Consider the following 24,133-nt stretch of genomic DNA (forward strand, 5'->3'; position numbering starts at 1 on the left):
AGTGATTTTGGGAGACTGATTTGAAATTGAGTAATGAAACGGATGGTATATAAATTTAATAAATATGTATCTGTCTTTTCATTCTCACATATGAATTAAGAAGTTTAATTAGAATCAATAATATTTTACCCCAATTAGATACAGCTTTTGATTCTTGTTGATTTCTTAGCTTCTGCTCTGTTGAAATGTATTGCCCTCAGCTAAGCTTAGGACATAAATGTGATTATAGGAGATGGGAAGAGGTTTGGTACGTTGGGTATTATTACATGTCGCCAACAAGAAGAAATCTGAGAAAAATGTCACATGCTGAAAATGATAGCCTGCATTTCAAAGGAGAGGTTCTGATCTAGACTGGCAAAACCAATGGAAAATATATTCCATCATTAAAATTCATATGTGAAGCATATGTGAGCTAGCATTCCTCCAGTCCTTTGTAAATAATCCTAATGCTTCCTATTCTCTGGATAACATAAAAGCAAGAGCCACCAAGCAAAATGTAATTTGAATTGTCTTCTTTGAGCCAAATGGGGAAGTGTGTGTGTGTGTGTGTGAGTGAGTGAGAGAGAGAGAGAGAGAGAGAGAGAGAGAGAGAGAGAGAGAGAGAGAGAGAGAGAGAGAGAGAGAGATCCCCATTATGATTTTGTAATAATGAATGTAAAGGAAGAGACTGTCTAAAAAGCAAGAGAATTCTAGTGTAACATTCTGCTATTGTTCACCTCAACAAGGCCTTTTGGCCAGGGCAATCACAGACAATATCCTGTCTAACCACCTATTATTATGCTAAAGAATCCCCCCAGCCCCAGTGCCATTTTTCTCTCCCTACAGTATCTCTAAGGTTCTATGTAAATTGCTCGTTTTAACTACTGAATGCCTGTTTAACAATCTGAATTGACTAGCCATTAATTATAGGTTTGCTTTAGAACAGGGGTCCTTAAACTTGGCCCTTTTATGACTTGTGGACTTCAATTCCCAGAATTCCTCAGCCAGGCATGCTAGCTGAGGAATTCTGGAAGTCCACAAGTCATAAAAGAGCCATGTTTGAAGACCCCTGCCTTAGACCTTCCAGAATGTGTATGCATGTATAATACTCTAAAGTACCTAGAATAGCAACAGAATTGAATTGTAGGTGTCCACAGTTCATACTTATCAGAGAAGAAAAAAATGTTCATAAAATAATCTAACTGATTCACTGATACCTGAAATCTTAGGAATTCTGCAAATTCAGAATGAATGGCTATTCTCTTTGTGGGAAAGATAATTTTCTAGATTCTAGAATGTTAAATATTAGGGGAATTTAATTATTGGTGAGAAAGAAAATAAATCCGTAACTGATAGAATGTTAGAAACTGCACTTTCACTTTTCAAATGGATGGGTACCACCATATGCCTAGCATAATATAAACGATACATACTGATTTGTTTCAATACAATCATATTTGGGGAAATCAAGAAATTTCTATGTACATCTGGGATAAGCAATCCACCAACCTCCAGAAGTTCTGAACTAAAACTCCCAAGCTAGTGTCTGCTGGTTACTGCTGAGAGGAAGTGAAACATCTTGCACACTCCTAATCTAAACGATCTGTTCTTATAGAATTCAGTCAAAAACGAAATATAACAAAAATAATAGTACCTGTCATGTCGTAATGATTTCAGATCCACATAAACTGTGGTTGGATCAGGCCCTGAGGTTCCCTATAATAATAACAGAGATTATTTTTAAATATGTCTTATTTTCTGTGGCTAAGGAGTGATAATTAAAGGCACTTTCAATGAGAGCAATGCAAACTAGATACGTAAGTGCCCAATGCTATCAAATAAACGGAAATGTTTTTGCTGCAAATCCAAGAATACTTTAACGAAGGTTTTCTTGAGAGAAGCTCCACAACTTTTAGTCGCAGTTTACTTTTTCAGTTTGGAAAATATTAGTGAAAAACTGATTTTTTTAATGTTTTATTAATCTAATTATTTAACCACAGGAATCTATAAAAGTAGTCTCCCAGAGAGTTTCCCTGTATAAATAGCTGTATGTTTATTTTTACAGTACAAAAAGGGTTGATAATATATGTATTTTTTAAAATAAGCAATATACTGTATGAATAAGTCCATGTAAATAAAAAAAACCCTCTGCAAATCAGCATTCACAATTCTTCAGACTCAACACCCCCCCCCCCGCCAAAACTGGTTTAGAAGAGGTTGAGAATTCTGCTAGTGTGCAGAGCCCCTGATTTCTAAAAAATAAATCTAAGCAAATCTTCACTGTTACCTGTAAACAGATGGCTACATTGACTCTTGACCCAAAGGTGGTGCTGACCGCACGAGATGATAGACCAATGTCCTTGAAAAGCTTGGAGAAAGACTGAGTAAGAGCAACACGTGGGCGTTCTTCGGCCACCACTACACAAGTCCGGACTCCTGATAGGTTGATACCTCTTGCCTGTTAATACACAAGGTTAAAGTTACTAAGGGGGGGGGGAATTACAGTATATCTAACAGGCAGGGATAACATTAATCAATGCTCCAGCTAATATCCAAGTACTTGGAGTTCATTTGCTCTAATAATCATTCTAGGAAAAATAATCGGGCTGTTGGTTTTTTTTAACACTAGGCAAACCATTAGGAAATCACTAACACTTGCCCATCTTTTTGATTTATCTAGTTCTTTAGAAATATGGAACCAAGCAAAATGTAGCCATAGTGCTCTTCCCATGTCATTTAGACCTATATGAAAAAGCTATATGAAGGTCCAAAGCGTTTGCAATTCTTTAGGTTTAAAAGAAAAAAAAGTAAAGGATCAAAAGATATGACCGGTATTTTAAAAAAATCAGATCAGGATGTACCATCAAGGGCTGTTGGATAATTAAAACAATATATTTGTTTGAATCAATAGCAAGATACTGATCTAAAGTAGCAGGGGAAAAAGTTCTAACAATGGGAGCGACATGCCCCTCTCAACTCAACTCTAACAAAAACTCCAACATCCAAATATTGAAGTGAACCCTCAATTTTTCAAACCCTTAAAACCAAAACATCAGCTGCTATCCAGCATAGTTTTTAAGAACATTAATATGCCATGCACTATATTTCATTTTAGGAATTTATTTATATTTTCTATTTAACAAATTATTCTAACAATCTTTACTGGCTTAGACACAATTAATTTGCAAAATTCTATGGAGGAAAATCAACATACAGCTAAAACTGAACATACAGATCTAATTCACCTACAATGCTAAACTATGCTTAAGCTTGGTTAATATGAACACTGCTTCCAGCTCCTCCCGTGAGCTAGAGAACAAGTACAGCATATTTGTTTACAGGTAACATTTTGTTCAAGTACAGGACATGTGCTAGTTCTGACTGGAGCCCAGAGCAAAAAGTATAATTCCTTGTATTGTTAATTTGGGCAGAAGAAGCCCAAGTCTTTAATTTTATGGCATATTTAATTATAAACAAACCATGGGACAAGGGTTTCAACATTCCCATTGCTCAGGGAACAGTGGACAATCAGAGAATTTTGCACCAACCAAATCTAACAACATACTGTATCGTGCAACACTGCTATTGCCAGAGCCCTGGGATTCCATGTTTGCCTTTCTTCTCCCTTTATATGCAAAGAAGGTGGATCTTTTAAGAGTTTTAATGACCCTTTGGATCAATCTGCAATTTCCTTTTTCATGTCAATATAGGAAACTGGATTATGCAGCTTTTATCTGTAAAGCAAGATACCAAAACTCTGGCTTATTTTTTTTTAAACAAAGCACAATTTCTCATATCAGATGAAATGAAAAAACTGCAGATTGTTCACAATGATGATCAGATATAAAATGTTGATCACTTGGCTAAGGAGCACAAAAAGTGGTGGAGATGCACACATAAATCCATGTCCCTGCATTTAACAATGAACTATAATTTGTCATCCCCGATAAAGTCAATTATTTCATCCTGAAAAAAAGAGTTGCCAAATTTAATTTTAACAAATATTTCCATTTTTTTCTTTTTCTTTTGCTATAAATCTAAATACATTGTATTTTCTGATACAATGATATTTATCCAATACTTTGAAAATTACTGACATTCTATTATTTAGATAACTTACTGGTGAAAATAGAGAAAAGAGTATTTTATCAATAAACGTATTAATTACATCACTATTACAAGCATAAACTTATTTTGATTTCGAATAGAGCCTTTAAAAATGCTTCAGTTTAAAGTATATATTGAACTATCAGGATTTCAGTCTTGAGATTAACTTAAGGTTAATTAATCTCTTTGTTGTATTGTTGCATATACACATATTTAGTAAAAGGAAAAAAATAGATAAGCAATTTTAACAAGAGTTAAACTATCAATAATTTTAAAAAACTGCATAGTCCTCAACTTACAACAGTTCATTTAGTGACCGTTTGAAGAAAAGTGACCTATGACCATTTTTCACATTTATGACCGTTGCAGCATCCCCATGATCACGTGATCAAAATTCAGATGCTTGGCAACTGATTCATATTTATGACAGTTGCAATGTTCTGGGGTCATACGATCATCTTTTGTAACCTTTTGATAAGCAAAGTCAATGTGGAAGCCAGATTCACTTAACAACTGTGTTACTAACTTCACAAATGCAGTGATTCACTTAACAACTGTAGCAAGGCAGGTGATAAAATGGGACAAAATTCACTTAACAACAGAAATTTTGGGTTCAATTGTGGTCATAAGTCGAGGACTACCTGTATTGAAGCTATATAACAAGCTTAATAAATAAAAATATGTTTTCAATAGTAAGCTTATTGTCTTACATTGTTGTAAAAGCCAAACCCCTCTACTATCTAGTATGGTACACGATTATGACATACACTTATGTGACTACAGAAGAACTGAACGCTACTTTTAATCTAAACGTAATAATCCAACTCCTAATCAAGGACCTAAGAAGAAGCATCTAGGAGTATAGACAGTTCCAAATATTTTTTTTTAAAAATCAGGATATTCAGGTCTGACAAATTCAATTATTTCCAGATACTGAGGAAGTTGCCAAGCATCTGAACTGCGATCACATGTCTGTGGGGACACTGCAATGGGCACAACTTCAAGAACCAGACACAAATCTCCTTCAGTGCAAATGGTTGTTAAACAAGGATCATCTGTATTACAAGATCAGTAAAGGTAAATGTAAAGGTTCCCCCGCACATGCGTGCTAGTCGTTTCCAACTCTAGGGGCTGGTGCTCATCTCCATTTGAAAGCCGAAGAGCCAGCACTTGTCCGAGGACGTCTCCATGGTCATGTGGCCGGCATGACTAGACGCCAAAGGCGCACGGAACGCTGTTACCTTCCCACCGTAGTGGTCCCTATTTTTCTACTTGCATTTTTACGTGCTTTCGAACTGCTAGGTTGGCAGAAGCTGGGACGAGTAACAGGCGCTCACTCTGCTACGCGGCACTCGGGATTCGACCCACCAAACTGCCGACCTTCTGATCGACAAGCTCAACGTCCTAACCCACTGAGCCACCGTGTCCCAGTAGACCCTAATAATCTGTTCTAATAATCTGAATACTAAATTAGACCTTCAAAAATATGTTTAAAAGGATGAGGGTGGAGGGAGAGGATTCTTACCTTTAACACTTCCACCTGATTCCCAAGCCCCTTTGTACACATATCCATGACAGAATAGGAACAGAAAGTATCCCGTATTTTATACTGGCTTACAGTGGAGAGCCACAGGAAAAGATTGGATTCTAACTCCATAGGAGGAATTAAAATGGATTGATGACCAGAATACACGCTGCAAGAGAAGAACACTAATCAAATATAGATTGATTTTATTAACCTGACAGCCTAAAATATTATCCTCAGCCTCAAACTGCTGATCCTTCTCTGTGCAAACATACTTCCTTATCCACCCCAATCCAAGATAGATTAGTAATGCATTCTCATTCATTACTGTAATTATGACTGCCTAAATCACAGACTCACTACTGTTAAAGGCAGTTGTGTGACAAATATGGGATATTTAAAAGGTATATCATTGCATGCTCTCAAAGAAGCTTGTGATCAAGCTGATTTCAGTATTGTTTCTGAGCTAGTTATTTGCCCTGCTGCCAGAGACAAGCCATTTCTGATTTGTTGATAGTTTTCCTATCCCATGCTTACAAAAGAGTGATTTCAATAATTAGTTTCAATAATTGTGATAAATTTATTGTTGTTTACAAGAATTATTTCATAGTGAATTTAATATTTTGTTATTAAATCCACAGCCAATTAGATATTATTAGGCAAATCCACCAACGTTCTTCCCTCCCAAGAAAAATGTTACTTGCCAATCTGAAATATATCCTAAGGAAAAAACTGACTTGTGATTTCTAATATTCACCACTTTGAAACAACACTTCAAAAACACGCATAAACGCTTACATATTTGAAAAGTGTATATACCAAATTGCATTCGCATTTGGGAGAGATGGAAGTTTTCTTATGTGGTTGCATATCTATTTGTTTAAATCTGCAGAATAAAATAGAACGTCTGACAGATACTGACATGGACTGGATTCAGACTTACCATTCATGTAACAATGATTCCCCAAGGACATGGGGGAAAAATGTCAATACCAGCCTATTTTCCTTAGGCTGGTCTATGACCGTAATAAAGACTTGATTGATTGACTGAATGTCAACACATGGGATATAGGATAATCAGGTAAAAAAAGGTGCAGAATCTCTTGTGATGTTTAAATAATCATCAGGAAAATACTGGACATTTAGCTAATGACACTGCATGTTGCTTGAGATTCCTATCATGTGAATTAGATTGATTTCATTTGATATCCAATCACCCAGCTATTTCAGTCAGGCATTAAGGTAGCTGTTCTAATTTATATCAAGCAAAGATTTATCTTCTGCAAGCCCACCAGTTCTAATTACATCCTGACTCTTACCTACAAAGACACCAAAGTGCAAAGCCGAGCCCACAATAGGGATCAAGACAGATGGCAATTTGCCGTGTGGAGTACAGCTCACACTGGAGCTTTATGGCTCTACAGAGGGCACTGACTGATGCATGGGACATCTGTGGGTATAAGAAGAAGAGAGAGAGAGAGAAAAAGGGTGGGACTGAACCCCAGTCACGTGATAGAAGAACATAATAACATGTATATGAATATGATAAAAGTATCACTATACATAAGTATCTGAGTAGCCATATACTATGTGGTGTCGATATTGAAAATCATACGTTAGCTATTTTATTGCATCAGCAAAACCCAGAATCAATCCTTTTAAATTATTCGTCCTGCTTTTGTCATATTTATCTATATAACTTTTTTATTTTAAAAAAGGGAAAATATTTCCATACTCTGCCAGGAGCCATGCTGTCAAATAAAACTCAGAGCATGAACTAAACAAGAAATTAAACTCGGATTTTTGTGCTGCACTTTAGTATTAAGCATGAAACTATATTACTATTGCTGTCCACCAGTTTATGTTTCAAATATTTTGTTTATGCTAATGGGAGCCTCCAGGGTTTTTCCATCCTTACTCATGGATGGGGTTACACTATAACCATGAGAGCAGGCCAGAGAATGAGCCAATACTACTCAAAAAGAAGGCCTAGTACATGACGACACTTCTGTTCCCACCATTAACCAGGAACTGGTAACAGTGAAGGCTAAGCACAGAAGCCCTTGTATATCTGCCACACCCTCTTTGGTAGTCCAAGCCGTTTCTTATTCCATCCAGGTTATTAGAAGATCATGAGCATTGTTCACTGAGAAATGGTGTTCCATCATATGCTACCCCACTGTCTTTCATATCTTGAACTCAAAGCTATGGGAACCACTGAAGTGTCTTTAAAATTCAAAGCCATAGCAAGATTATTTTGCTCTCCCTCATGCATTGCAGTTTCTAATATTTGACTTTACCCATTCAGCGATTTTTATGCCCAGGTAAAAATATGATGCCTCTTAATCTATAAACAAACAACCAGAAATATTTCAGAGCTCTAGCTATAGCACAGGCATCCAACACATCAAGTACTCTTATACCTTTACTCCTGTAAGCATGCCTGTTGTGGATACACTAAAATCCAGGTATGCCAACATTTCTGAAGTCGGTGGTTTGTAGACCTGAGGTAGCCGCTTTCTGGGCAAGTCATCTGGAACATATAAAGAAGAAAAATGATTACTGTTGAATTTAGTCTGGGGAGTAACGTAAGAATGACACGTCGAAAGGCAACTAAGCTAAGCAACACAATTCTAAATAAAACGGAGCTGGCTCCTGCTCAGATGTGCATTATAACTGCTTGGAAATCCTGGGAATGAGTTTGATGGCCTAGCAGGGTCTGTCACCTGTATCAATGATGGTTGGCCAGGTTTTTACATCAACAGCAGTCGCCGCCTCTCTGGACCTCAGTAGTCTCATCAGAATTTGATTTGTGAGAATGCAGGCAGCTTTGCTCACCTAAAATACATTCAATAAGTATGACTGATTATCTGATAATCATTCTTGACAGCATTGTCATCAATCATTCATAGAGTGCATTTTTAGCATGTAAAATATTTCACACATTCTTGTTTTCTTCATACAGAAAGCTTGTACCACAGCTTTGTATTAGCCCCACTCTGCAGGTGTATCCTCTCTATTACCTTACATTTTAAGAATTTCTTTTGATTTTCTAACAAATTTATCATTTCTGTCCAATAAAGATCTTGAACTCAATGAAAATCCAATTTTGATTTTTATCTCAGTATCATTTGTATCTTTGGATTTACAGGGAAGAAAATCAAATCATTAGACAGAAAATATTATCATTCTATACTAAAAAATAACAATGTTTCCCCTTAATGTGTGGCCTTAAAGGATAAATACACTTAAGAAATTTCCAAGAGGATCAGGGAGGCAAAAGGCTTTTAACCTGAACACAAGAAACTCAACTGCTCTGTTATTTAATGATTCATGAATTGCAGGGCAGCAATACTAATATTTCTATAGTAACTCAGTGATAATTAGCATAAGGTGGTCCTCAGGTTACAACCAACTATCCAAACTTGCAAGGGTGCTGAATGAGGGGGGCTTATGAACAGTGCTTGGAGTTCTGGCTATCACACTATCGATCCCCTGATGTCTGATGTTCTCTGCTGGCTTTCCACAAGTAAAGTCAGTGAGGAACCTGGCAGGAAGTCAAGTCACGATCACATGAGGTCCTCACTTAATGAACCGCATGGACCTCATTTAACAACACAATCAGGACTACTGGAACTGCCATCGTTAAGTGAAACGGCCAAACAATCTAGCGCTTTACCATCATGTTGCTTAGCAGTGGCAATTCCAGTCTTAATGGCTATCATAACCTGAGGACCACCTGCATCGTAATTTCTCACAGAATTAATACCCTCTTTATTTCAGCAGATGCACAGTAAACAACAACTCTAAGACAACGGGCGAGAACTACTGATTTAGATGCAACAGCTTACGCTCAGCTCTTATACTCACATCTACTATCATCCGCACAGTGGGCAAAGTGGCAGTGAGGTTCTGAGCATGTGGAGGCCGGACAGTCACTGGGATACAGCCAGCATAGAGGCAGCCATAAAATGCTGCAATGAGTTCAATACCTAGAGGACCAAGAAGCAGTGTCACATCATCCTTCTCCCTTTATTTTTGCTTTTGCTGAAAGCTTCTTAAGAGTCACAGCTCTAAGACAAAGTTTTCAAATAGGAGAGTAAGCCAAGGAGGGGGAACTGAAGGAACTTGACTATAGAAAACAAAAAGATAAGTTAAAATAAGACAAATAAGCCACCATGAGAGAGGAAGGGAGAAAAGAACCATTCAAAAGGGCTTTTCTTCCAAGGAGCCTCCTTCACAAATTGTTTCAGTGAATCAAAACAGCAACCTGGAAAACTTTGCTCTTAGTGGAAATGGACATTCCAGAGAAACCAAGAGAAATGAGTTTAGGTAGCGAATTCATAATCATTAAATGCCATTTGTCCAAGTAAGCACTGAACATTTCCAGCATAAAGAATACGAATATAGTTAAAACATATAGCTAAAAATTAAGACACTGAAAGTTTTTGAGAATCCTTGGGACTATATATGAATGTTTCAGGACCATATCTATTGGCAGGAAAACTTGTGTCTTACTGCTTCAGTTAGAATATGAGGTAGACAAAGAGATTTGAAATATGATGACAAAACAGCAGTGTGGTTTGATAGAAGCACAAACAGATCCCCTTAGCCCAGTGATGGTGAATCCATGATACGTGTGTCATGCCATAATGCTTTGGGTGACACACTAGCATTCACCAACACTTGTCAATAACTATTCTTGAAAGCATGAATTTTGGAAGCTGCGTGAGAATGGGGTGTGCTCTTGCACAATCTCTAAAAGTCTCTAGAGCAGGGGTGTCAAACTGCCGGCCCATGGGCCGGATGCGTCATGCGGAAGCCGTGCCCACTCCATTGCCGGCAATGGCAAAACTGTCCCGATACGTTGCACGACGTCACGTGATGTCGCAAGTTTGACATGTCTGCTCTAGAGCTTCTGAAAATCACACAAAAATGAGGCATGTTTTCATGTGGGTTTTAGAGGCTGCAGAAGCCATAGAAGGACATTCTCCTAAGCTGCTTCAAGAACAAAGACCTTGTGCAATCCAGACCTGTTTCAATTTGTCTCTATTTTTTAAAGAAATAAATGGATATGTAAACAATTGTTTATTATTATTTTTTGTTCATGATAGAGGGGGGATGACACACAGAGTTATTGGGATATTTTCAAGTTTTACAGACTAAACCCAAAAGCTTCACCGTCGCTGCCTTAGCCACCTCTTCATAATCTAAACAATTTCCTAATCTAATTTGTTTTACAGTCCGTGAATTTCAACTGAACGTAGCAAATACTTCACTTCTAAAAGCTGCAGCACATTTCCTGTAGTTCAATGCCTCATGAAAATTTACAGCTTAGACATGGCAAAATACAGTGAATCCCCATGTAAACTCCCCCAACTCTAGATTTTCCTTACCAGGAGGATAGAGTAGCACCACATTATCACCAGCATTGAGATGTCCCTTTTCATACAGAATTGATGCAATTCGCTCTGCTCGCTTGTGCAGCTGTAGGCAAGTTGCTGTACAAACAGGGGCCCCCTTGCAGAGAATAAAAACAAACAAACTCTAAAAATCTGCAGAGCTTGGAGAAATTGTTTCAGAAACAAAGACAAGATACTGTCTTCAGTAACCAGAGGCAAAAAATTATTTTCAAGGAATATTAGGGCCATGACTTTGCAGGGTATGTTGTCACTCATATTAAGACTGTACTGCATAACATCAGAGTTAAAATAAAAGTAACCCTGTGAGTTTTAAGGGGGAATATTAGACTTACAACATGGATTCAAATACATGCTCAAATATCTGCATAAAGAAGTTACTGTCTCTTAGCCTTATGCCATTTTCCAATGGAAGTAATGCTAACCTACACCGAGCTAGATGGATGTGAATGAAAACGATGGCAAAATTGGGTATGTTTAAAAAGGATTTAAAAAACAGGTCCATGATAAATTTGAGTTCAGCCAATAAATTTGATTTGAAAAGTTACAGCAACCACCTTTACTTTTTTATAGCTTCTCTTGTCTAAGTTACACTATCTTGCATCTTAAATAATAAAAGCTTTCGTGTTATAAAGTGAGAATAATAACAAAAAGGAGAACAATGATATATTTTTAAAATTTTTCCAAGGTGTCCATTTTATTTAAGATTATCTGAACATTTAGCCATTGGAGAGCTTCTATTAATATCTAGAATATATGAAAAATATATTCTTATATTGCATAAATTTTGCAGGCAATTGTTTTTCCTGTGACACTCTATCAACGTGAAAACTGGACGTTGAAAAAGCTGGATAGAATGGGTATTGATGTTTTTGGTGTTGGAGAACACTCTTGAGAATACAATGGATAACCAAGAAAACAAACAAAAGCATCGTAGTAAATACTCTAAGTACTTCTCACTCAAAGTAAAAATTACTAGGCTTAAATTATCATGTTTCAGGCACATGTAAAGATTTAGCTCTCTAGTTAAGTCTACAATGCTGGAAAAGATGGAAGGAAAGAGAAGAAGATAAACAGCAAGGTGGATGGACTCAATTATAGTAACAACAGTGCATTATTGGAAAACCTGAAAGTCAGGTTGGGGACAGATACATGGTCACTAAGAGTTGACACTGACTTGATGGCACATCCTCATCATCTTGCATCATACTTCCACTGTGAGGGTAGAGTCTGTGTTAGTTTTGTTCCTGGTATGGTTCACTAAAGCTATTTCTATATATTTGCATCAGCAAACGTCTTAATTTATATTGTACTGCATCATTTTCTTGAAATATATTCCTCTGTATCTTCTAGCATTTTAACAACTTTCCATTATTTTCTTCCACAGGAAGGAAATATACTTCCACAGGAAGGCTGTGCAGAGAGTGGTAAGGATGGCAGAAAAAAAAAAGTTAACTTCCTTCTATCCCAGGACAAAGCATATAAGCGATGCTTGAGCAGGGTCTGCAGTACACATCCTCTCCCTGAAAGAAAACTCTGCAGTATTCAAAACAGAACAACTAGATTCTGTAATAGTTTTGTACCATATAGAATCAACCTTGTTGAACCTCGACTCTTTTTTCTGCTATGTATTCAAAATGGACTGTGATTAATGTGTGTGTGTGATATGTGTGTGCATGTATATATATTCTTTTGAGAGTGGGCATGCAGGATTTTGTTTTTTAATGTGTGCCAGTGTGTTCACAGAAAAAAAGGGACAATAAAGGTTATCTTATCTTAGTTTGTTATATAAGTCAAGAGGTAGTACTTATTTATTCATATTTATATAGCTGCCCAATCCAATGTGATTCTGACCAGCATACGAGAAAAAACATCTACAACAAACACAATATAGTAAGTAAAATAACCAATGCATAAAACCTAATTAAAACAGTAAAATGATGACCAATCTAAAAATATACTGCAACTAATCCAAATGGGACTCCAAATTATGCAAATAAGAATAATTAGTAAGTCATACCACAACAACCATTATGTTAAATGTGAAAAAAACAAGCATTAAATACAGTCCAACTGATTGATTGAATTGAACTTTAGGTAGTTTAGGAATAAGAAAAAAAAAAGGCAATCCCATGTTTCTAAACAGACACATTCCCTGAGAGAGAAACCAAAGCAATGAACAAAGTTCCACAAACAACTTATCTCATGCCCTGAAGAACAGCAACATTTTTAAAGGCTAAAGGGTGTGAAGACACAGGAGTTCAAAACACACAAATGTTTGGAAAATGCAAAACTTCATCTCTACCTTGGCATTGAGCAGGAGGAAAAGCATGTGCTCGGGAGTTGCCTGTGCTCTCCACTGAAGAACCTCAGACAGAAACTGATGCTGCAAAAAGGAAAAAAAAATCAGTAAGTTTTGGAGGCAGTCTTAGGTTTGATGGGGTACGATTTACAGGTGAAACTCGAAAAATTAGAATATCGTGCAAAAGTTCATTTATTTCAGTAATGCAACTTAAAAGGGGAAACTAATATATGAGATAGACTCATTACATGCAAAGCAAGATAGTTCAAGCCGTGATTTGTCATAATTGTGATGATTATGGCGTACAGCTCATGAAAACCCCAAATCCACAATCTCAGAAAATTAGAATATTACATGCAATCAATAAAACAAGGAGTGTACATAGAACAATATCAGACCTCTGAAGAGTATAAGCATGCATATGTACTCAGTACTTGGTTTGGGCCCCTTTTGCATCAATTACTGCCTCAATGCGGCGTGGCATGGAAGCTATCAGCCTGTGGCACTGCTGAGGTGTTATGGAAGACCAGGATGCTTCAATAGCGGCCTTCAGCTCTTCTGCATTGTTCGTTCTCATGTCTCTCATCTTTCTCTTGGCAATGCCCCATAGATTCTCTATCGGGTTCAGGTCAGGTGAGTTTGCTGGCCAATCAAGCACAGTAATCCCACGGTCATTGAACCAGGTTTTGGTGCTTTTGGCAGTGTGGGCAGGTGCCAAGTCCTGCTGGAAAATGAAGTCAGCATCCCCATAAAGCTCATCTGTGGAAGGAAGCATGAAGTGCTCCAAAATCTCTTGGTAGACGGCTGCGTTAATGAAGCACAGTGGACCAACACCAGCAGATGACATGGCTCCCCAAATCAACACAGACTGTGGAAACTTCACACTGGACTTCAAGCATCTTGCAGTGTGTGCCTCTCCATTCTTCCTCCAGACTCTGGGTCCTTGGTTTCCAAATGAGATGCAAAAGTTGCTCTCATCAGAAAAGAGGACTTTGGACCACTGAGCAAAAGACGAGGTCTCTTTTTCTTTAGCCCAGGTAAGACGCTTCTGACGTTGTTTGTTGTTCAGGAGCGGCTTGACAAGAGGAATACGACATTTGAAGCCCATGTCCAGGATCCGTCTGTGTGTGGTGGCTCTTGATGCACTGACTCCAGCCTCAGTCCACTCTTTGTGAAAGTCCCCAACACTTTTGAATGGCCTTTTCCTGACAATCCTCTCCAGGCTGCGGTCATCCCTGCTGCTTGTGCACCTTTTTCTTCCACACTTTTCCCTTCCACATAACTTTCTATTAATGTGCTTTGATACAGCACTTGGGGAACATCCAACTTCTTTTGCAATTACCTTTTGAGGCTTTCCCCCCTTATGGAGGGTGTCAATGATGGTTTTCTGCACAACTGTCAGGCCAGCAGTCTTCCCCATGATTGTGATTCCTACTGAACCAGACTGAGAGACCATTTAAAGGCTCAGGAACCCTTTGCAGGTGTTATGGCTTAATTAGCTCATTAGAGTGGGACACTTTGAGCCTAGAATATTGCACCTTTTCACAATATTCTAATTTTCTGAGATTGTGGATTTGGGGTTTTCATGAGCTGTAAGCCATAATCATCACAATTATGACAAATCACGGCTTGAACTATCTTGCTTTGCATGCAATGAGTCTATCTCATATATCAGTTTCCCCTTTTAAGTTGCATTACTGAAATAAATGAACTTTTGCACGATATTCTAATTTTTCGAGTTTCACCTGTACTTTTAGCTCACTGTTGATTAAAGATAATCCCAAAGAAGACCGAGATGTTATTGAAAACGTAAGGTTAAATTGGGGAGTTGGTGTGGTTTGAATGAAGATCTGTATGAAATGCGAGTGGAGAAGTATAGCAAAAGGTTCGGCCAATGTGAAAAACTCATTCAGCCACATGAGCAAAAATTCTAGAGACAGGCTAGTGGAAACACCTGACACCAATATTTAATAGTTATTTGACAAGTATGAGTGGAACCCTAACTTAATCAATCTAAGAATGCCTAAGACCTTTGCCTCTTATTCATTAACTGTCCAGTATAGCATGTAAAACAAATAGCAATGGAAGGGAGTTTAAGAGCAAGACTTGGCTACACCTGTCCAGGGCCACAATCCAATCCAATGATACAGATCTCTTTTACACCCATTGAGTGACAGTGCACGTGCAGTATAATATTGCCTGCCATTCATTAAGCCATTAACTACTTGCCTAAGCAAAGAAGCAGATGTCCTTTTGAGAGTAAGAGAATGACATCAATGATTCTTAGAACTTAAGGAGCAGGAGAAGAGCACACATAGGAACAAATTCATGACGATGTTTGCAACAATGGCCAGGAATCTTATACCACTTTCATTTCAGAAGTAGGCTACTCTTGGCTTTATTTTAAAGCACGGGTGTCAAACTCGCCATGTCACGTGACGTGTCATGACGTATTGCGACTTTTTTCACATTGCTGGAGCTGGGGTGGGCGCGGCCTCCGCATGATGCAACCGTCCCTTGGGCTGGCAGTTTGACACCCATTTTAAAGGATCACGGGACAATTCAGACTCAGGTTAGAGCAATCTTTTACCACACCATTTGCTCTTTGTGGGAAATGAAAAGAAACAATTACACCCATAGGCTAAGAGTCTCATGTCGACTCTGGTCATGCCCAACATTAGCTTCTGCTCCTTCCCACAACTTTTGATCCTCAGCTGATTTTGAGAAGATGCATTTCCCAACATAAAAAGTAACCACCATTCTTCCTCAGTTGAGAAAGGGCTAAGAGGAAGTCTGGAGAATGTGGCACAGATGCTCACCTTTCTCACTAGGTCATTCTCTTCTATCTGTCCCAGATCCCTCCCGGAGGCCTGTGCGATACGCTTCCCTGCAACCAAGTTCCCCACCATCACAGAGGCAGGACCAACACCTGTTGGCACAGACCAAGGTATAAACATTTAGGAAAAGAAGGCAATTAACCGTATTATGCATCAATAAAAATTGCAACATAAATGTCATGATTTTTTCCCTTGCTTCAATCCTATATCTACTTTTAATTCCAAATGAGAAAAAAAATCAGAAAAAATGCTTGGAAAAAATGGGGCCATGTCTGATGCACAATTTCAAGAGCCTGTCCACTGATCTGTCCCTGTGAAGATGTGCAGCCAGCTGCTTATTCAGGATATAAAAATAGGGCCCCACTCTTTTTTCATTACGACAAGAAACATTTCCACCAACTCCAAGAACTTTTAATCCACTTAGGGGAAGTTTTGTCTAATTACCTGGTTGTTTTTGCCTGGGTTTCGGCAGATTGGTTACACACGTGTGTGGGCACATGAGAATGTTACATGGATGCAATGACCCTTCCAGGAAATGCTGTTTGGTTTGAGATATATGAATTCCTCCCAGAGGAGTTTTTGGCAAAGTATTTGCTGGAACAAGAGCGAGGCAATATACTCCAACCTGGTGAATGCTGTCAATTGCCTAAGAACCAAGAAAACCAAGGTTGACATTCTAGAACTACGAAGAACTATTTGTATTTTTACCTAGATAACTTTAGAAAGGAGTAAACAAATTTGCCAAATACTGAAAAACAAGTTATTAAAAAAACCCATACAAGTTGTCAACTTACAATGGCTACTTAGCAACCATTCAAAGTTATCATGGATCCCCCCAAAAGTGCTTACAATCCAGATTCAAACTTCTCATGGCTTCCCTCACCCCCATGTACACGATAGCTGCATCTTGAGTATTCAGCAACCGTTTCACATTAATGGCTGTTTTTAGCGTTCATGGTCATGTGACCGTGATTTACAATGTTTTTTGTCAGAAACTGACCTTTACTTCTAGTTTATGGCAAAAACCACCAATTGTGTAGGAGAGGACCAGCCTGAGCCCGAGGAAGTAGTCAAATGCATCATCAATCATGAGTTCCTGCATGCTCACAAGAGATCTAAGTCCAGCCCACCTTTCTTAATTTCCACTCATTTCCCTTGACCGCTAGTAGTTCAGATTCTTCTTGAGAGCTTAAGCTTACAATCAATCTTTATACTCATTTGAACTGCCTGAATCTCCTGATTCCCTCGGCACTTGACAGATTATGGGCAATGTGTTCACTTAAGGACCATGGCATTTAACAAATGTAAAATTGGGCATGATCACATGATGACCTGCTTAGCAACTGGCATGACTTATGATTATAATTCTGGGCTCAATTACGACTGTAAGTTGAGGACTACCTGTAATTGCAGTTAATACTGTACACTGCCCAGGGCCTCGCTTTGAGGGAGATGAACGGTGTAGAAACATAAGCTATAAATAAATAATATAAACAATATGCAGTTGGACTAAAACATATTAGCAGATGTTTACAGAAGAAGCTTTCCACATGCCCAATTTATGATTTAATACAAATGTGAAGGTACATGAAATGAGAAATTAAGGAACATGGATGGGGCCATTCTATTTTGAGAGACTGTCTCATAAGGATCTGAAAATCCCACTCCCATCACTGATAATGACTCTGTTATATAGGAAAGCACACAGGTCAATGGTGGCTACTGCCCATCTATTAAAGAGAGAGAAACCAAGTCATCCTAGGCTAGTCTGACCTGCAGCACACGGCTCATCCACTGAAAACTGTCTTCTTCAGAAGCATCAGGCCGTTGTTCAGCTACCACCACAATCCTTTCATCATAAAACACAGTCACAGAGAACACGGCAATCCTAAAAAAGAAAACAGGAGAGAGGTTGTACGGATGGGCTGTGTTGCCTTACAGAGTTGTGTCACCAGCTTTATCCCAAATGTGTCTGGAAGATATGCAGAAAACCAAAACTGCGTGAGATTACCAAATTTTAAAGCATGTTAGAGTAGGAACATGAATTCTCATGAAATGCGATGGCACTGTGAAGTTTCAATGTTTTTTTAAATGATCGAGAGCAGGGTGATGTCCTCACCACACCCTTTGCTGTACAAATCCTGGGCAGGATTTTTGTTTGTTTGTTTGTTTTATTTTTTGTTTCAATCAAACAGAAGGCAGCCTGCAACACTAATTGCCACACATTTTGGACTGATATGTTAATGAAATAAAAATCAAGAAATCTGTTACTCGTACTAGAATAATTAAAGCTGCCAATTCAAAGGAAAAGAATGAGGTTATAGATAGCAGCCATGCCTTTGGCAATGCTAGGGCTGAATCCTGACCCTATGTTTATTCTATATGAAAAGGGCAAGTCTTTTTTTCCTGCTGCATTTTTTGAGGGGGATGGTGGTAAAGAATAAAATGATTTCTGCAAAACGTTTGGAGAGAAAGAGAATGTTTTACTAGGAAGATGCAGTTCTTTGCTTATTAGTCCTTCTGCAAGTGTAGATGGAGACTTAAAAATAGTTCCTCCCTTGGTTTTTTTGCTGGGTTGCCTGACCTGCAGACCATTCTTGGTGAAAGCTGGAATGGCACATGGCAGATCTTCTTTGCTCCTTGTTTTTCAGGATGGAAGACATCAAGCCAGGAAGACATTAAGAAGGTCTACCTCAGGAAAACCCAGCCTACTCCCAGAAGAAGATAAGAATCTGCCATTTAAATGACCAAGAGACTGCTTTGATTTCATAGGAGAACATTAACAATTGAACGGCTTGATTCCAACAATCGCCTATCAGAAAAATAATATTATCGTAATATTATTTAGATAGATGTAGACTAACCTTCCTCTGTAAACTGTCTTTAGAGATTCAACTGCCAATCCGGTGGCCACAATGTCATCAGCATTATGTCTGCGTCCACTAACAATGAGCATCCCATCTATTTTTCCAACAACAAATACCAGACTTCCCTATGAAGAAAATAAAAGAAAAATGCTTATCACAAATATCAAATGCTTCCCTTGCTTTTTTAAAGATGGCTTTTACTTTAGCCCCCATTCCACTTTGCTGGAATGTAAATTCCTGCCTGCTTTCACACCTTAGAAATATCTACATTTTATTTTTATTTTTTTTACTATTTATGACAAAAGGGACGCGGTGGCTCAGTGCGTTAGGACGCTGAGCTTGTCGATCAGATGATCGGCAGTTTGACGGGTCGAATCCCGAGTGCCACGTAGCAGAGTGAGCGCCTGTTACTCGTCCCAGCTTCTGCCAACCTAGCAGTTCGAAAGCACGTAAAAATGCAAGTAGAAAAATAGGGACCACTACGGTGGGAAGGTAACAGTGTTCCGTGCGCCTTTGGCGTCTAGTCACGCCAGCCACATGACCACGGAGACGTCCTCGGACAAACGTTGGCTCTTCAGCTTTGAAACGGAGATGACCACCGGCCCCTAGAGTTGGAAACGACTTAGCACGCATGTGCAGGGGAACCTTTACCTTTACCTATTTATGACAGATAAAATAAATCCAGACAAAAGAATATAGGCTTATGGTTGAGTAGTAGTGAGTTGCACTACAAAAAGCAGGAATTGCAGCACTGGGCTAATTTCTAAATCTTGTACCAGGATAGTCCGATTGAAAAGCACAGAATGTATATTAAGTCAAAATATGATATGCTTCTATATGCTGTATAAAGTGGAAAGGGAAGTCGAATAGTATTTTTCTTCCTTGTGGTTGCTACTTCACAGACAATGAAGGAATAAGGATGCACCAAAACCCCTAGCTACAACTGATATATCTGATAGCAGGGGGGTATCTTAGAGGTGTCACCAAAAGCATCCAGAGCAAACCATGTATCAGCTACTCTGCTCGGTTAACAATATGTGTATAGTCAATAACTAAAGTTGGATTCACATTCCAGTTTACGCACGCCAGGTTCATAGGCTCAACTTGTGAAATGTCACTGATCATTGATGTGCAAAGCAGTGAATAACTCAGTGCGTATGTTCTTGACAAAGGCTGTGAAGTGTACCTCTGGGCTCTAAAGAAGTGGAGGGTAAGAGAGAGATCAGCAACAACCTAAAGGTTGACACATAATATTAATAATAAAAATAAAGGCAATTGGAACGTACAGGCCCAACAAATCCCAGCAAGCCAGATCGCACAAAAGGCACATCGCCCACAGGAGAGCCAGCTGAATTCACTGGGAAGACCTGGAAGAAGAAGAAGAAGAGAAAGACTGTTGGTGATCAAATAGCCAGAACATTTATGCCTGGAAAGTGACAAACAGCTGAAAAAATCTGTTCTTTTTACTGCAGCACCTTTATCAACTTAATCACAGTGCTGACGTTTTCCAGAACCGACTAAAATCCTTGAAAACAAGCAAGTAAACAAAAAGTCTTTACAGTTAGGCACAATATGACCGGAAACCAGGAATGGATTTCAGAAATCCTTTCTGAGCTTTTTCCTTGCAGAAGTCTCTCCTTGGGTATCTATGAGTATCCTGAACAGAACCCTAAATTGCAAGACCTTCATTTTCAGGGCAAATTAACCAGGACTGGCTTGCCAGCAGGAATGTGTTAACAAGGTAAACAGAGGGCTAAGGGATTGCTGTTCACAGATTAGGGAGCTCCTGTATTTATTCCCATTGTACTTCTTTGTTTCTTAACAACCAGGATGAGAAATTTCCTGCTGTTAAGAAATGCTTAATATTTGGACGGTGCCCAACTGTGCAATTAATTAGTTTCACAGGATAGACATCCAAGGTAAAAATGTAAGACTGACATCACAAAGATTCTTATGTGAAAATATATTATGCTCAATAAACTTCCTACCAGCATGTAAGCCCATGGTAAATTGGCTTCAAAGTGATTAACAACACTTAAAACTCACAGTTTAGGTGGATCAATTTGCTCATTTTAAGTAGTGCTTCTGATTCGGTATTAATAGTATGCTATCATAAAAATATTTTTAGTTTTAACTATAGACACATCAGTGGACCCACCGGTATTGCTAAATATGAAACCTGAAGCCCTTGACTCCCCAATTATTGCTTTTATAGTGAAAATTAAGCTGGTATAATTTAGCTGTTGAGAGCACAGACAGACACTTGAAATCTCAGCTCAAAGAGAGCTTTAGAAAAACATTCACTTCCAACACTGCAAATTAGTAATACAACGGACCTGTTCCAAACAGCTAACCGAACAAAACCAGATATAATCCAAGTCAAAACAGAATATGCAATTTAATTACTGTACCTCAAATGTGTTCTTGGTTACTCCACTCAGCCCGTAATACATCATCCCTCCTGTTCTGGCGCTAACACAGATTTCACCGATCTCATCTGTCTTGCAAAGTTGAGGGGAGCCATCCGGCTTCACGATACACATCATTCCTAGAACAAATCACATGCTATTATGAAAGTCCTAACCTGACACCTGGCTGTCTGAGAAAGCTTTGCAAATAGCTGAGGAAAGGAGGGAAGCGAAAGGCAAGGGAGAAAAACATAGATATGCCCAATTGAATGCAGAATTCCAGAGAATAGCTAGAAGAGATAAGAATGCCTTCTTAAATGAACAGTGCAAAGAAATAGAAGAAAACAATAGAATAGGGAGGACCAGAGATCTTTTCAAGAAAATTGGAGAGATGAAGGGAACGTTTAATGCAAAAATGGGCATGATAAAGGACCAAAATGGCAGGGACCTAACAGAGGCAGAAGAGATTAAGAAGAGGTGGCAAAATTACACAGAAGAACTTTACAAGAATGAGCTTAACGTCCCAGATAATCACAATGATGTGGTCACTGACCTCGAGCCAGACATCCTAGAATGTGAGGTGAAGTGGGCCTTAGAAAAGCTGAGCAACAACAAAGCTAGTGGAGGTGACAGTATTCCAGCTGAGCTATTCAAAATCTTAAAAGACAGTGCAGTAAAAGTGCTACACTCAATTTGCCAGCAAATTTGGAAAACTCAACAGTGGCCACAGGATTGGAAAAGATCAGTTTACATTCCAATTCCAAAGAAAGGCAGTGCCAAAGAATGTTCAAACTATCGCACCATTGCACTCATTTCTCATGCTAGTAAAGTCATGCTTAAAATCCTACAAGCTAGACTTCAGCAGTATGTGGATCGAGAACTACCAGAAGTACAGGCAGGATTTCGAAGAGGCAGAGGAACTAGAGATCAAATTGCCAACATACGCTGGATCATGGAGAAAGCTAGAGAGTTCCAGAAAAACATCTACTTCTGCTTCATTGACTATGCTAAAGCCTTTGATTGTGTGGATCATAACAAACTGTGGCAAGTTCTTAAAGAGATGGGAGTACCAGACCATCTTATTTGTCTCTTGAGAAACCTATATGCGGGTCAAGAAGCAACAGTGAGAACTGGACACGGAACCACTGATTGGTTCAAAATTGGGAAAGGAGTCCGGCAAGGCTGTATACTGTCGCCCTGCCTATTTAACTTATATGCAGAGCACATCATGAGAAAGGCAGGGCTAGATGAATCAAAAGTTGGAATTAAGATTGCCGGAAGAAATATCAACAACCTAAGATACGCAGATGATACCACTCTAATGGCAGAAAGTGAAGAAGAACTAAAGAGCCTCTTGTTGCGGGTGAAGAAGGAGAGTGCAAAACTTGGGTTGAAACTTAACATTAAGAAAACCAAGATCATGGCAACTGGCCCTCTCAATTCCTGGCAAATAGATGGGGAAGAAATGGAGGTAGTGACAGATTTTGTTTTCCTGGGCTCCAAGATCACTGCAGATGGGGACTGTAGCCAAGAAATTAAAAGACGCTTGCTCCTGGGGAGGAAAGCCATGGCAAATCTAGACAGCACACTAAAAAGCAGAGACATCACCCTGTCAACAAAAGTGCGTATAGTCAAGGCTATGGTCTTCCCAGTTGCAATGTATGGCAGTGAAAGTTGGACCATAAGAAAGGCTGAGCGCCAAAGAATTGAGGCCTTTGAACTATGGTGCTGGAGAAGACTCCTGCGAGTCCCTTGGACTGCAAGGCGATCAAACCGGTCAGTCCTAGAGGAGATCAATCCTGACTGCTCTTTAGAAGGCCAGATCCTGAAGCTAAAACTCAAATACTTTGGCCACCTAATGAGAAGGAAGGACTCACTGGAGAAGAGCCTAATGCTGGGAAAGATCGAGGGCAATAGAAGAAGGGGACGACAGAGAATGAGGTGGCTGGATGGAGTCACTGAAGCAGTAGGCGTGAGCTTAAATGGACTCCAGAAGATGGTAGAAGACAGGAAGGCCTGGAGGAATGTTGTCCATAGGGTCGCGATGGGTCGGACACGACTTCGCAGCTAACAACAACAACAACCTGACACAAGGACAGGAATTTAGCTGAAAATACAGAATGGTATTTAAGAAGACAGGAAATGAAATACAATAGCAGCTGAATACCTTCCAAGGATTCGGTGCACAATATGGTTGCCTATCGTATAAAAAGCAAACAGCATATTTAAATCAGTGCCAGTGCCCACAGTTGTATTTGCTGTTTAAAACATTTGAGTCAAACAAAGCACTTGGTCATTTTTTTCCTCCTGAAAAAGCCTGTTTCTGGAATTCTGTTCATGCAAAAACTATTTCACTTACTCTGCATATTTTTCGGCTTCCAGACTTCTGCACACAGAATAGGAGGGAGGGGTGGAGAGTGAGAATTAGTTGCAAGCATGTGGGAAGACCCAATAGGGCCCTAGAAGCAAGGTAATGCGAACCCCAAGCAGAAGAAAGATTAGGCAAACGCAATGCCCCATTTTCTTACTCAGTGAATTAAATAAGCCTCAAATGACTTGAATATCCAAGTAGATGAAGAGATCTGCTGTCAGCATGCAGAGGCTCAAGAATGCAACAGCAGAGGATGATACCCAGCAGCTGGGATTCCAGCAGTAGCAAAGTAAACTACGTGGTACACATTATGAATG

At 39.0% G+C, this 24,133-nt stretch overlaps 1 protein-coding gene across 2 annotated transcripts in view; it reads right to left on the bottom strand.

Annotated features, from left to right (window-relative positions):
• DIP2B (disco interacting protein 2 homolog B) overlaps positions 1 to 24,133 on the bottom strand; it is a 182,497-nt gene that overhangs the window by 7,883 nt on the left and 150,481 nt on the right. For both annotated transcript variants that reach the window (XM_081318790.1, XM_081318789.1), the window contains 15 exons: positions 21,449 to 21,585; positions 20,324 to 20,404; positions 19,035 to 19,162; positions 17,944 to 18,058; positions 16,615 to 16,816; positions 16,153 to 16,262; positions 13,337 to 13,417; positions 11,008 to 11,131; positions 9,482 to 9,603; positions 8,338 to 8,449; positions 8,035 to 8,144; positions 6,931 to 7,061; positions 5,612 to 5,780; positions 2,267 to 2,437; positions 1,634 to 1,695 (listed from right to left, as the gene is read on the bottom strand). In XM_081318790.1, the coding sequence (XP_081174916.1) occupies positions 1,634 to 1,695; positions 2,267 to 2,437; positions 5,612 to 5,780; positions 6,931 to 7,061; positions 8,035 to 8,144; positions 8,338 to 8,449; positions 9,482 to 9,603; positions 11,008 to 11,131; positions 13,337 to 13,417; positions 16,153 to 16,262; positions 16,615 to 16,816; positions 17,944 to 18,058; positions 19,035 to 19,162; positions 20,324 to 20,404; positions 21,449 to 21,585 (1,855 nt within the window). The remainder of the gene's footprint in view (positions 1 to 1,633; positions 1,696 to 2,266; positions 2,438 to 5,611; positions 5,781 to 6,930; positions 7,062 to 8,034; positions 8,145 to 8,337; positions 8,450 to 9,481; positions 9,604 to 11,007; positions 11,132 to 13,336; positions 13,418 to 16,152; positions 16,263 to 16,614; positions 16,817 to 17,943; positions 18,059 to 19,034; positions 19,163 to 20,323; positions 20,405 to 21,448; positions 21,586 to 24,133) is intronic.

The sequence above is a fragment of the Vipera berus genome (assembly GCF_964194415.1).
Source record: "Vipera berus genome assembly, chromosome: 2".
Taxonomy (NCBI): Eukaryota; Metazoa; Chordata; class Lepidosauria; order Squamata; family Viperidae; genus Vipera; species Vipera berus.